Source organism: Lagenorhynchus albirostris, chromosome 16, assembly GCF_949774975.1.
Source record: "Lagenorhynchus albirostris chromosome 16, mLagAlb1.1, whole genome shotgun sequence".
NCBI classification, from domain to species: domain Eukaryota; kingdom Metazoa; phylum Chordata; class Mammalia; order Artiodactyla; family Delphinidae; genus Lagenorhynchus; species Lagenorhynchus albirostris.
Window position 1 is genome coordinate 50,543,050 of NC_083110.1, and position 15,061 is coordinate 50,558,110.

The 15,061-nt window shown below is 38.7% G+C and overlaps 1 protein-coding gene and 1 pseudogene across 1 annotated transcript in view; both read left to right on the top strand.

The window, feature by feature from the left end:
* The window catches only part of KIF11 (kinesin family member 11), a 49,369-nt gene that overhangs the window by 21,564 nt on the left and 12,744 nt on the right, over window positions 1–15,061 (top strand). The window contains exons 15-17 of the mRNA XM_060125656.1: window positions 1,503–1,628; window positions 5,263–5,421; window positions 10,072–10,178. Coding sequence (XP_059981639.1) covers window positions 1,503–1,628; window positions 5,263–5,421; window positions 10,072–10,178 — 392 coding nt within the window. The remainder of the gene's footprint in view (window positions 1–1,502; window positions 1,629–5,262; window positions 5,422–10,071; window positions 10,179–15,061) is intronic.
* Window positions 6,547–7,506, top strand: LOC132507470 (heterogeneous nuclear ribonucleoprotein A1-like; annotated as a pseudogene).

The window sequence follows — 15,061 nt, forward strand, 5'->3', positions numbered from 1 at the left end:
CCCAGAAAGATTAATTTCCAAACGTATATATATAACTTTTGAAACTTCTTTCACTTACGTCCTGTAACATAAAGAGTAGGAGTTAGTAAGCCTTTTAATAACTAGAAATAGTAGGTTTAGCTTCACGTGAATTCAAGGGACCCATGACTTGTTAGCTGGCTCAGAAATTGGTCATTCATCTTTTTCTCAAGGGTCCTGGAATAGTCATGCTAATGTTACTCTGACCCAACCAGGAGATATTAGGTAGTTAATTTTAAAACTACAGAAATTCAGAAAAATGTGCAAGAAAGATGACTTACAGAATTTGGAGAACGTATATAAAATTTGTGGGGTCAGATATGTGTGATCAAGCCCTTCTGGCCTTTATCTGTGAGGCTGTTTTTCATAATTCTATAGAAGCCAGCCATCTAATTACACAATGTTGTTTACCTTTTCCATACTTGATTTGTATATACCCTTTATTTTGTAATTGTATCATTTGTCTAGGAAGTTCTTAGCCATCTCACTTTTTTTTCTTTGTACAGGCTCGCTGCCTCCCTTTTTGAGTTTAACGATATTTGTTGAACATTTTCCAAGTTCAAATGTTCACTGACACTGCCTAAATTCAGTGCTTATGACATTTGGTAGATTTCTTCAGTCACCCAAATTTAACAAAGTTAAAAGATACTCTGTTGGTACCAACTTTTTGGAAATTGATTCATTTGCTAAATGGTAGTCTGTATTTATTGATGACTTCCTATCAAGCTATAAGCAAGCTTGAGTCTGAAGAGATGATTGCTGCTCCCACAGAATGAGTTGAAATTAGTATGCTTGCTCTTCTTTCAAAAGAAAACCAGTACCCTTTGAAGTATTTACTAATTATTTCTGTTATAGTTCCTCATGCTTGCCCTAGTAAAAGGAGCTTTGTTCTGAATTCTTTTCTTCTTTTTATAAAAATTCCCAATCTACAGTACTTTCTCAACTTTTCTATGTAACTTGACAAGAACAAGAACCTTGACAAGTTCTTCTGATACAATAGGATACAACTCGCCAGGTCTTCAAATTTAAATACCTCCAGCCCAAAGCCTACTTTTGAAGACTATTTGGTTTCAGCATTTTTGACTTAGTAATCTAAACTTGTTTGAAATTTATTTCGTTAAAATATAGTTGTAGGTGTTTTTTTTTGCTTCCTTTGTTTGCAATGCTGAAATCTTATCAAATGACTGTCACTTTCCCCTCATCTGAATTCTTGACTTCTATTGCAGTAGACTGTTAAAAATCTATTGTACATCAAGCAACAATTTTTGTAATTACTGTATGCAGGATTAAGTGATTTATGATGAATATAAACTCTAGTAATAAATAGGCTCTGTAGGGTATACAGAATAGAGAATGGATACTTAGGATTTTAATATGCATATGTTTAGTTAACACAGTATTTAAGATATTATGATTTAACCAGCCAGACTTATGGAAGTGAAAATATTCTTTTTCAAGAGTTGTTCGTTTATTTTCAAAACCAGAATGTACTTAAGAGTGACCTCCTCAGTTCACTGGAAACAGTTTTATCACCCACTGTGATATCTATACTGGAAATCAATAGTCAACTAAAGCATATTTTCAAGACTTCATTGATACTGGCTAATAAGGTAACAAATATTCTTATTATCTCAAATTGTTGTTTAAGAAAGAAACTCTGTCTGTGGCCACATCTAGAGAGATGTCCACATGCAAAACCCATGGGTTGTGAGAAGGAATCTGGAAGAGGGAGGAGATAGGATGCTCTCTGCCATTGATGCGGTCAGCAGAATCATGGCGAAGAAAAATGAGAGGGAATGATCTTCAAGATAAATATTTAACTTCACATAGTAACATATATAGCGGTCTATCATATGGTGGGTGAGGAAGACATACATATGAACGTATACCCATATATGTATGCATAAATGCCTCAACATGGATAATAAAAAACCTCTGAAAGTGTTTAGAAACGGTAACAATCATCTCTCAGAGGTGGGAGTGGGACTGGGTGGGGTTCTAGGGGTTGAAGGGGAAAGGGACTATTCTCTGCATACTGTTTTCTACCTTTTCTATTTTGTATGTATTCAAAAAAATAAAAATAAATAAATAAATGAATTTAAAACATTTTTAACTTAAGAAAAGAAATTAATTTTTTTTAGCATCTTTATTGGAGTATAATTGCTTTACAATGGTGTGTTAGTCTCTGCTATATAACAAAGTGAATCAGCTATACGTATACATATATCCCCATATCTCCTCCCTCTTGTGTCTCCCTCCCACCCTCCCTATCCCACCCCTCTAGGTGGAAACAAAGCACCAAGCTGATCTCCCTGTGCTATGTGGTTGCTTCCCGCTAGCTATCTCTTTACATTTGGTAGTGTATATATGTCCATGCCACTCTCTCACTTCGTCCCAGCTTACCTTTCCCCCTCCCCATGTCCTCAAGTCCATTCTCTATGTCTGCGTCTTTATTCCTGTCCTGCCCCTAGGTCCTTCAGAACCATTTTTTTTCTTTTTTTTTAGATTCCATATATATGTGTTAGCATATGGTATTTGTTTTTCTCTTTCTGACTTACTTCACTCTGTATGACAGACTCCAGGTCCATCCACCTCACTACAAATAACTCAATTTCGTTTCTTTTTATGACTGAGTAATATTCCATTGTATATATGTGCCACATCTTTATCCATTCATCTGTCGATGGACACCTAGGTTGCTTCCATGTCCTGGCTATTGTAAATAGAGCTGCAGTGAACATTGTGGTACATGTATCTTTTTGAATTATGGTTTTCTCAGGGTATATGCCCAGTAGTGGGATTGCTGGGTCATATGGTAGTTCTATTTTTAGTTTTTTAAGGACCCTCCATGCTGTTCTCCATAGTGGCTGTATCAATTTACATTCCCACCAACAGTGCCAGAGGGTTCCCTTTTCTCCACACCCTCTCCAGCATTTGTTGTCTGTAGATTTTTGATGATGGCCATTCTGACTGGTGTGAGGTGACCCAAGTTATGATCTATCCTGGAGAATGTTCCATGAGCACTTGAGAAGAAAGTGTATTCTCTTGTTTTGGATGGAATGTCCTATAAATATCAATTAAGTCCATCTTGTTTAATGTATCATTTAAAGCTTGTGTTTCCTTATTTATTTTCGTTTTGATGATCTGTCCATTGGTGAAAGTGGGGTGTTAAAGTCCCCTACTATGATTGTGTTACTGTCGATTTCCCCTTTTATGGCTGTTAGCATTTGCCTTATGTATTGAGGTGCTCCTATGTTGGGTGCATAAATATTTACAATTGTTTTATCTTCTTCTTGGATTCATCCCTTGATCATTATGTAGTGTCCTTCTTTGTCTCTTGTAAATAGTCTTTATTTTAAAGTCTATTTTGTCTGATATGAGAATTGCTATCCAGCTTTCATTTAATTTCCATTTGCATGGAATATCTTTTTTCCATCCCCTCACTTTCAGTCTGTATGTGTCCCTAGGTCTGAAGTGGGTCTCTTGTAGACAGCATATATGCAGGTCTTGTTTTTGTATCCATTCAGCCAGTCTGTGCCTTTTGGTTGGAACATTTAATCCATTTACATTTAAGGTAGTTATGGATATGTATGTTCCTATTATCATTTTCTTAATTGTCCTGGGTTTGTTATTGTAGGTCTTTTCCTTCTCTTGTTTTTCCTGCCTCAGGAAGTTCCTTTAGCATTTGTTGTAAAGCTGGTTTGGTGGTGCTGAATTCTCTTTGCTTTTGCGTGTCTGAAAAGGTTTTAATTTCTCTGTTGAATCTGAATGAGATCCTTGCTGGGTAGAGTATTCTTGGTTGTAGGTTTTTCCCTTTCATCACTTTAAATATGTCCTGCAACTCCCTTCTGGCTTGCAGAGTTTCTGCTGAAAGATCAGCTGTTAACCTTATGGAGATTCCCTTGTATGTTATTTGTTGTTTTTCCCTTGCTGCTTTTAATATTTTTTCTTTGTATTTAATTTTTGATCATTTGATTAATATGTGGCTTGGCATGTTTCTCCTTGGTTTTATTCTGTATGGGACTCTCTGTGCTTCCTGGACTTGACTATTTCCTTCCTGTATTAGGGAAGTTTTCAACTGTAATCTCTACAAATATTTTCTCAGTCCCTTTCTTTTTCTCTTCTTCTTCTGGGACCCCTATGATTCAAATGTTGGTGTGTTTAGTGTTGTCCCAGAGGTCTCTGAGACTGTCCTCAGTTCTTTTCATTCTTTTTTCTTTTTTCTGCTCTGTGGTAGTTATTCCCACTATTTTATCTTCCAGGTCACTTATCTGTTCTTCTGCCTCAGTTATTCTGCTACTGATTCCTTCTAGAGAATTTTTAATTTCATTTATTGTGAAATTTCATTTATTGTGTTGTTCATCATTATTTGTTTGCTTTTTAGTTCTTCTAGGTCCTTGTTAAACGTTTCTTGTATTGTCTCCATTCTATTTCCAAGATTTTGGATCTTCTTTACTATCATTATTCTGAATTCTTTTTCAGGTAGACTGGCTACTTCCTCTTCATTTGTTTCGTCTGGTGGGTTTTTACCTTGCTCCTTCATCTGCTGTGTGTTTTTTTGTCTTCTCATTTTGCTTATCTTACTGTGTTTGGGGTCTCCTTTTCACAGGCTGCAAGTTCGTATTTCCCATTGGTTTTGGTGTCTGCCCCCAGTGGCTAAGATTGGTTCAGTGGGTTGTGTAGGCTTCCTGGTGGAGGGGACTGGTGCCTCTGTTCTGGTGGATGAGGCTGGATCTTGTCTTTCTGGTGGGTAGGACCACGTTTGGTGGTGTGTTTTGGGGTGTTTGTGACCTTATTATGATTTTAGGCAGCCTCTCTGCTAATGGGTGGGGTTGTGTTCCTGTCTTGCTAGTTGTTTGACATAGGGAGTCCAGCACTGTAGCTTGCTGGTTGTTGAGTGCACCTGGGTCTTTCTTAGCGTTGAGATGGAGATCTCTGGGAGAGCTTTCGCCATTTGGTGTTACGTGGAGCCGGGAGGTCTCTGGTGGACCAATGTCCTGAACTTGGCTCTCCCACCTCAGAGGCACAGGCCTGACACCCAGCCGGAACACCAAGACCCTGTCAGCCGCACAACTTTTGGGAAGTCTGAGGTCTTGTGCCAGCGTTCAGTAGGTGTTCTGTAGGAGTTGTTCCACATGTAGGTGTATTTCTGATGTATTTGTGGGGAGGAAGGTGATCTCCACATCTTACTCCTCCGCCATCTGGAAGGTCTCCACGAAATTAATTTTTTTTTTTTCTTCAAAGATAGAAGATCAGAAGAAGGAAATGGATGGCTTTCTCAGTACACTGTGTAACAATCTACATGAACTAAAAGAAGATACAATTTCTTCCTTGGCTGAAACACAGAAGCTTTGTGAAAACTTAACTGAAGACCTGAAGACAATAAAGAAAATCCATTCACAGGTATCTTATTTAGGTGATTTAAGGAGCGTAAAAAGAAAGTATTATGATCTTTAACCTGATAATCCCTGTTACAGACTCAAAGCTATATAACTAAATTAGAATCCTGAAAATACCATAGCCACTTTTGCTTACAACAGTAATTAATGTGAAATAATTGAGAGTATTTCTCTTGATCAGTTAATATTTGATGATTTGCTACATGTAGAGCCCTATGCTAAAGCACAATAAAACGTAATAGTCCTTCCCTCACATCAAGAAGAAAGATGAACTGCAGAAATATACCATCAGGAGTACAGTTAGCAGAAGATGGTCATAGCATTTAAAATGAACATGTATCTACATTTTAACTTGATAATTTTTGTTGTTGTTGTTTTTTGTTTTTACTGTAACATGGATAGTTACTCTCTTTCGCAAACTATTCCCTGCTTTCTTTTACTATTTTTGTCTCATCAGTATCAGGCATTTAAATTGTAGTAAATTGATACAATTCTTTTTTTTTTTTTTTTTTTTTTTTTTGCGGTACGCAGGCCTCTCACTGTCGCGGCCTCTCCTGTTGCGGAGCACAGGCTCCGGACATGCAGGCTCAGTGGCCATGACTCACGGGCCCAGCCGCTCCACAGCATGTGGGATCTTCCCGGACCGGGGCATGAACCCGTGTCCCCTGCATCGGCAGGCGGACTCTCAACCACTGCGCCAACAGGGAAGCCCTGATACAATTCTTAATTTTTATTGATAAATGTAATTTATGACTTGCTCCATGTAAACTATTCCTCAGTATATGATGCTTTAAATCAAAACCAAACCTTCAAGCCAGGCAAGTCATAATCTATAAATATCAGATATATGGAAAATAATTTCTGGTATTCTTAAGCCCTTAGTTATGAATTCTGAAGTTCTGTTAAATGAGGCTATTACTACATGACAGAACTCTTTGGTCAGTGAAACTGTTGACATGGTTTAGTGACCAGTAAAGAATTCTTTGTTTTGGAAAGTGAGGGAAAGGGAATTCATATCCATGTCACCTGAAATGAGAAGGGAAATACATCTAAGGTTTTTAGATAAGAATTAAAGCAACTTTAGCTTTCTGTCCCTGGACGCCGCCAAACAAGCACTGTTAAAGTCTCCCCTCTCCAGGGCCCTCGTGTCTAAGTCAGAGTCGCCCGAAGAGCCCGAACAGCTGCGGAAGCTCTTCATCGGAGGCTTGACTTTGAAACAACCGATGAGAGCCTGAGGAGCCATTGTGAGCAGTCAGGAGTGTGCACAAACTGTGTGGTAATGAGGGATCCAAGCACCAGGTACTCCAGAGGCTTTCGGGTTGTCACGTATGCCACTGTGGAAGCGGTGGGTGCGGCCATGAAGGCAAGGCCACACAAGGTGGATGGAAGAGTTGGGGAACCAAAGAGGGCCGTCTCAAGAGAAGATTCTCAAAGACCTGGTGCCCACTTAACTGTGAAAAAGATTTTTGTTGGTGGCATTAAAGAAGACACTGAAGAACATCACCTAAGAGATTATTTTGAACAGTACGAAAGTGATTGAAATCATGACTGACCAAGGCAGTGGCAAAAAGAGAGGCTTTGCTTTCGTAACCTTTGATGACCATGACTCTGTAGACAGGATTGTCATTCAGAAATACCACACTGTGAATGGCCACAACTGTGAAGTAAGGAAAGCCCTATCTCAGCAAGAGATGACTAGTGCCTCATCCAGCCAAAGAGGTCAAAGTGGAAGCTTTGGTGGTGGTCGTGGAGGGGGTTTTGGTGGGAATGACAGCTTTGGTCGTGGAGGAAACTTCAGTGGTTGAGCTGGCTTTAGTGGCAGCCGCGGTGGTGGTGGCTATGGTGGCAGTGGGGATGGCTATAATGGATTTGGTAATGATGGGAGCACTTTTGGAGGTGGCGGAGGCTACAACGATTTTGGCAGTTACAACAATCTTCAGATTTTGAACCCATAAAAGGAGGAAACTTTGGAGGCAGAAGTGCTGGCCCCTATGGTGGTGGAAGTCAGTACTTTGCCAAACCATGAAACCAAGGTGGCTATGGCTGTTCCAGCAGCAGCAGGAGCTATGGCAGTGGCAGGAGGTTGTAATTACTGCCAGGAAACAAAGCTTAGCAGGAGAAGAGAGCCAGGGAAGTGACAGGGAAGCTACAGGAAGCTACAGGGAAGCCCTAAACATGTCTTTTTTAAAATGTGCTGTATGAAGTTAGTCTACTCTGAAGCCATCTTGGTAAACTACACCAACAGTGTGAAGTTAGAATTTCTTCATGGTGATGCCAGGTTCCAAATTTATTTACAACCTGCTTGGGTGGAGAAGACATTGTCTTCAGAAACCTTGGTGTAGTTGAACAGACAGTTACTGTGTTGTGACCTGGAGTTCACAGTTAAAAGGGTCACCCAGGGCTTCCCTGGTGGCACAGTGGTTGAGAGTCCGCCTGCCGATACAGGGGACACGGGTTCGTGCCCTGGTCCGGGAAGATCCCACCTGCCGTGGAGCGGCTGGGCCCGTGAGCCATGGCTGCTGAGCCTGCGCGTCCGGAGCCTGTGCTCCGCAACAGGAGAGGCCACAACAGTGAGAGGCCCGCGTACCGCAAAAAAAAAAAAAAAAGGGTCACCCAAGCAAAGGAGTTTTTTGGTTATTAATATGATTGTTGGCACATCCTATGCAATATATCTAAATTGAATTATGGTACCAGATAAAGTTCTAGATGGGAATGAAGCTTGTGTATCATCCATTATCATGTGTAATCAATTTAATACCCTCTTGAGGGAATTCCCTGGCATTCCAGTGGTCAGGACTCGGTGCTTTCACTGCCATGGCCTGGTTCATTCCCTGGTGGGGAAACTAAGATCCCGCAAGCTGCACAGCACGGCCGAAGAAACAACGAAACAAAACCTTCTTGAATGGAATGAAAAAAAAAAAAAGAAAGATAGCAACTTTAAAATAAGATTATTTGTTTCCCTAATTGATAAGCATGAACCTTTTCAGACAAAAGGTTAATATTGGAAATTAGTACAAATGATAGTTAACATTTATTGAGCAACTCACTATGTGTTTATTCCTCCCACCAATGTAGATACAGGTTCTATTACTAGCCTAGTTTTCTAATGAGGGAACTGAGGCTGCAAGAGCATCTTACAATAGTTAGATCCCCTTACAGCCATAGTGGTGATGATACTGCCTGAAAGGCATCCATTTTTGAGGGGCTCTTCTATATGTTTCTAGAACATATTCTTGCTGTTTGAAATTGCAACAAGTTTACCTTAAACCTGCCTAGATCTTTTTAGGTATGTAGATCAGCTTTTTATTAATTAGCTGTTTTGAAATGTTTAAAATTGGCAAGCAACTGTTTAAAAACAAACAAAACGGGACTTCCCTGGTGGTCCAGTGGTAAAGAATCCACCTTACAATGCGGGGGATGCGGGTTCAATCCCTGGTCAGGGACCTGGGATCCTGCATGCTGCGGGGCAACTAAGCCCGTGCACTGCAACTACTGAACTCATGCACCTTAACTAGGGAGGCTGCGTGCCACAAGCTACAGAGCCCACATGCTCTGGAGCTGTTGCACCACAACTAGAGAGAAGCCTGCATGCTGCAAGGAAGAGTCCACACGCCGCAATAAAAGATCCTGCATACCTCAACGAAGATTCTACATGCCACAACTAAGACCCGACACAGCCAAAAAAAAAAAAAAAAAAAAAAAAGTGCTCTTAAAAACATCCTAATATTTAAAAAAAAATTAGAAAAAAAACCACCTATGCCGTGAAAAGTATTTTAGCATGAGTGATTTGACTTCCCTGGCTTAAAGGAAGCAAGTTTACTAACTGAGCTATTTCTGAGATATTCTAGAACTTGAAGTTAGTGCTGACAAACCAATGATGTAAACTCTGAACACCTGGTTACATGTAGATAAATCTGAAAATACCTGCATTTCCCTCTACTTTGAGATTAGTAAAAATACTGACACTCTATTCATAATCAAAGTGTTAGATGTATATTGTCAGCTGATGTGTTATTCAGAAATGTGTTTAAAGATCCCAAGTATGAGAAAAGGTTAAGCTCTATTTATTTATTTGGCCACACCTCGAGGCTTGCGGGATCTTAGTTCCCCAACCAGGGATTGAACCCGCACCCTTGGCAGTGAAAGCACAGAGTCCCAACACTGAACTTGTCAGGGAATTCCCTCTATTTACATTTTATTTATATGATCCAACTAAGTTCTGTAAAATGTTTCAGCTCTATTAACTGATAATATTTTTGGACTTCTTGACCCATTAGATTTTCAGCATTACTGTGTCTTCTGGTAGTGTTATCAGTTAAGAAGCAACTATATATATCTGTCAAAGTGGTTCTCAAACACAATGTAACGTTTTGGTGTATTTGGTTAGTTTTGAGGTACTCGGAAAGTAACTTGTTACTTATGGTTAAAATATGAAAGTTTGCTAATTATTTACTTTTTTAAAAAATGCCTGTAATATTACTATGCTTTTAATATCACTTCCACAAATCTCCTGTATGTGAGAGAGATGGAGTTAAAGATCTCTTGTCAGGAATTTTTATAATTCTCACCTATGGGAAAATACTTTATATCAGTATAGAAAAAAAGTTTAACTGTTATAATTTCAGTCTTTTCCTTCCCCACACCTTTCTTACAGGAACTTTGCCAGTTAATCAATCTTTGGAAGGAGAGATTCTGTGCTTTGGAAGAAAAGTGTGAAAACATGTGGAAACCACTTAGCAGTGTTCAAGAAAATACAGAGCAGTAAGATGTTTTAAATTTTTTTTAATACATCTTTTCTGAATAAGTTGCAGTCTTTATAATCTCCACTTTCCCCCAGATACTTCAGTGTGTATCCTAAAAACATAAGCTACTATCTTATATAATAATTATTTTATTTAAAAAAAATTTTTTTTTTTAATTTTTTTGGAGTATAGTTGATTTACAATGTTGTGTTAGCTTCAGGTGTACAGCAAAGTGAATCATTTATACATATGCATGTATCTATTCTTTTTTAGATTCTTTTCCCAAGCAGGTTATTACAGAATATTGAGTAGAGTTCCCTGTACTATATAGTAGGTCCTTATTAGTTATCTATTATAACAGTTATTTTAAATTAGAAAATTAATATTGAGAACTACTATTATCTAATATACAGACCTAATTCAAATTTTGCCAATTCTCTCACTAATGTTCTTTATAAGAAACGAAAAAGATTTTCCTCCTGGTCCAGGATTTAATTCAGGATCACACATTGCATTTAATTGTCTTGTCTCTTGAGTCTCCTTTAATCTGGAGCAGTTCCTTAGTTTTTTTTTTAGTTCCTTAGTTTTTGTCTTTTATAGCCTTTTCTTTTTCAAAGAGCATAGAATATTTATTTAGTACAATGTCTCTCAGTTGGGGTTGGCTTTCATGATTAGTTGCAGTTGTCAAGAAAACCACAAAGGTGGTATGTTCTTAGCGCATCTCAGATATCAAGAGGTTTAACTTTTGTAATTTGGTTGTAATGTCCTCTAGATTTCCTTTGCAATTAATAAAGAACATAAGGGGAGATACTTTGAAACTATGTAAGTATCCTGTTCCTCTTAGAATCTATTGATATGTATTTCTGAAACAGTTATGATAGTGGTTATCAAATGATCTTTTTTTCTAATCCCATCATTCCTTCAGCATTTGTTAGTTGGCATTCTACTGAGAGGAAGAATTTTCCCTTTGTCCTGCCATTTATTCTTTTTTTTTTAAATAAATTTATTTATTTTTGACTGTGTTGGGTCTTTATTGCTGCATGCAGGCTTTCTCTAGTTGCAGCGAGTGGGGGCTACTCTTCCTTGCAATGCATGGGCTTCTCATTGCAGTGGCTTCTCTTGTTGCGGAGCACAGGCTCTAGGTGCGCTCGCTTCAGTAGTTGTGGCACACGGGCTCAGTAGCTACAGCTCGCGGACTCTAGAGCGCAGGCTCAGTAGCTGTAGCGCATGGGCTTAGTTGCTCCACGACATGTGGGATCTTCCCAGACCAGGGCTTGAACCTGTGTCCCCTGCATTAGCAGGTGGATTCTCAACCACTGCACCACCAGGGAAGCCTCCTGCCATTTATTCTTATTCATTTATTTATGTTAGCATGTACTCATGCATTCTTTTATCCTCTGGGTATAGTCCACTATTATTTATTCTGATGTTCAAATTATCCCAGTTTTGACTAGTGAGAGCCTCTTCAACTTGTCTCCTGTGTCCTTTTGATATGATCTGTCCTTTTTGAGCATTTTCTTACTTTCTGATATAGCAAGATATTCCAGGTATCTTGTACTTTCTCAGCCCCAGCTCTGAAATCATATTAATATAAACCAAGATCTGGGCACTAGGTGTTCTTATTGCTACTGTGGTGTCATTTCTTCTAAGGCTCCCAAGGTGGACATAGCTAGAAATACATGTGTGAATGTGTATATATATGTGCACTTAAATATCTTTCTTTTCTGTATTTGTGCTCCCTTTTCAGACAGAAACCTGGCTCTCATCCACAATATATCTACCTATTTGCTCAATTTTAGAATACACATTAAGTAATTTCACAGTTTCTAACCCATATCCGTGATGAAATATATACTGACTAATTAGAGTAGGGTTTGGCAAACTATGGCTGCTGAGCCGGATGTCTGCTACTTCAAGTAATTTTATTGGACACAGTCATGTTGGTTTACTCAATCTGTCTATTTGTTTATGTGTTGCCTTTAGCTATCTTTGACTGCCTTTGCACTGCAAAGGTTACATCAAAGACTATATACCTGTAAACCTAAAATATTTGCTATCTGGATTTCTAAGAAAAAGTTTTTAAGAAAAGCTGATTCCTGCACTAGTATTCAGTGTTCCTTTATAGCCTCATTGCTTGCCCGTCTCACATCCTTATCATATATTCCGATCAGCCTTATGTTTTCTTTTAGAAATTTTATAGTTTTATGTAAGATTTAAAGACATGATCTATTTTTAATTTTTTGTATAAGGTATGGGGTTTGTCAAGATTCAGTTTTTTGCCTATAGATATTCTAAACTAATGAGGATAAGGGTATTCTGATATTTACCCCTATTTTTGCCCATTAAATTGTTCCTTTCTGAAGTTCCAAACAGGTCTGCTGGCCACAAATGCTATTTTCCTTTGTCTGAGAATATCTTGACTTTCCTTTTATTCCTGAAAAATATTTTCACTGGCTATAGAATTCCGGGTTGACAGGTCTTTTCTTTCAGCACGTGGAATATGTTGTTTCATTTCCTTTTGTTCTCCATGAGATGAGAAATCCAATCATTTGAATCCATGGCATTCAAATGATTGTTCACCTATAGGCAGTTTCTCTGTAGCTGCTTTTAACATTTTTTCTTTGTCCTTAGTTTTTAGAAGTCTGATTATATTGTGTCTTTTTTTTTTTTTGTGGTACACAGGCCTCTCACTGTTGTGGCCTCTCCTGTTGCGGAGCAAGGCTCCGGACACGCAGGCTCAGCGGCCATGGCTCATGGGCCCAGCCACTCCGCGGCATGTGGGATCTTCCCAGACCGGGGCAGGAACCCATGTCCCCTGCCTCGGCAGGCAGACTCTCAACCACTGCGCCACCAGGGAAGCCCCTATATTGTGTCTTCTTATGTATTTCTTTGAGTTAATCCAATTTGGGTTTGCTCAGCTTCTTGAAATGTAGACTTATGCCTTTCACCAAACTTGTAAATTTTCATCCATTCTTTCTTTTCTTTTTTTTTTTAATCCAAGAATTGTTTGTCTGTCCGTTTGTTTTTTGGTGGCACTGCTTGGCTTGTGGGATCTTAGTTCCCTAACCAGGGATTTAACCTGGGCCACAGCAGTGAAAGCACTGAGTCCTAACCACTGGACCACCAGGGAACTCCCTTCATCATTTCTTTGAACATTTTTTCAGCCCTATGTTTTTCTCCTCTGCTTCTAGAACTATGATGACACAAATGTTAGATCTTTTATTATGGTCCCATAGGTCTCTGAGGCTATAGATACTAGTCTATTTTCTCTTTGTTGATTGATTGAGTAAATCCTGTAATCTATCTTTGTCTTTATGTCCACAGACCCTTCGTTTGTCATCTCTAACCTAATGTTGAACCCATTCAGTGAGGTGTTTTATTTCAGTTACCGGTTTTTTCAGTTTATAATTTTCATTTGCTTCTTTTTTCTTAAATCTCTTCTATTTCTTTTTAAGATTCTTTCTTTTTTTTTTTTTTAGATGTGTTTTCTTTTCTTTTTTTTTTTGGCTGTGCCTCGCAGGCTGTGGGATCTTAGTTCCCCAACCATGGATTGAACCCAGGCCCTTGGCAGTGAGAGCATGGAATCTTAACCACTGGACGGCAAGGGAATTTCCTTTCGATGTGTGTTTTTTTATTTTTTTTTAATTTTTATTTTATTTAATTTTTCATACAGCAGGTTCTTATTAGTCATCAATTTTATACACATCAGTGTATACATTTCAATGCAAATCGCCCAATTCATCACACCACCATCCCCACCACCCCATGGCTTTCCCCCCTTGGTGTCCATACATTTATTCTCTACATCTGTGTCTCAACTTCTGCCCAGCAAACCAGTTCATCTGTACCATTTTTCTAGGTTCCACATACATGTGTTAATATACGATATTTGTTTTTCTCTTTCTGACTTACTTCACTCTGTATGACAGTCTCTAGATCCATCCACGTCTTAACAAATGACCCAATTTCATTCCTTTCTATGGCTGAGTAATATTCCATTGTATATGTGTACCACAACTTCTTTATCCATTTGTCTGTCGATGGGCATTTAGGTTGCTTCCATGACCTGACTATTGTAAATAGTGCTGCAATGAATATTGGGGTGCATACGTCTTTTTGAATTATGGTTTTCTCTGGGTATATGCCCAGTAGTGGGATTGCTGGATCATATGGTAATTCTATTTTTAGTTTTTTAAGGAACCTCCATACTGTTCTCCATAGTGGCTGTATCAATTTATATTCCCACCAACAGTGCAAGAGGCTTCCCTTTTCTCCACACCCTCTCCAGCATTTGTTGTTTGTAGATTTTCTGATGATGCCCATTCTAACTGGTGTGAGGTGATACCTCATTGTAGTTTTGATTTGCATTTCTCTAATGATTAGTGATGTTGAGTAGCTTTTCATGTGCTTCTTGGCCATCTGTAAGTCTTCTTTGGAGAAATGTCTATTTAGGTCTTCTGGCCAATTTTGGATTGGGTTGTTTCTTTAATATTGAGCTGCATGACCTGTTTATATATATTGCAGATTAATCCTTTGTCCATTGACTCATTTGCAAATATTTTCTCCCATTCTGAGGGTTGTCTTTTCGTCTTGTTTATGGTTTCCTTGGCTGTGCAAAAGCATTGAAGTTTCATTAGGTCCCATTTCTTTATTTTTGTTCTTATTTCCATTACTCTAGGAGGTGGGTCAAAAAAGATCTTGCTGTGATTTATGTCAGAGAGTGTTCTTCCTATGTATTCTTCTAAGAGTTTTATAGTGTCTGGTCTTACATTTAGGTCTCGAGTCCATTTTGAGTTTATTTTTGTGTATGGTGTTAGGGAATGTTCTAATTTCATTCTTTTACATGTAGCTGTCCAGTTTTCCCAGCACCACTTATTGAAGAGACTGTCTTTTCTCCATTGT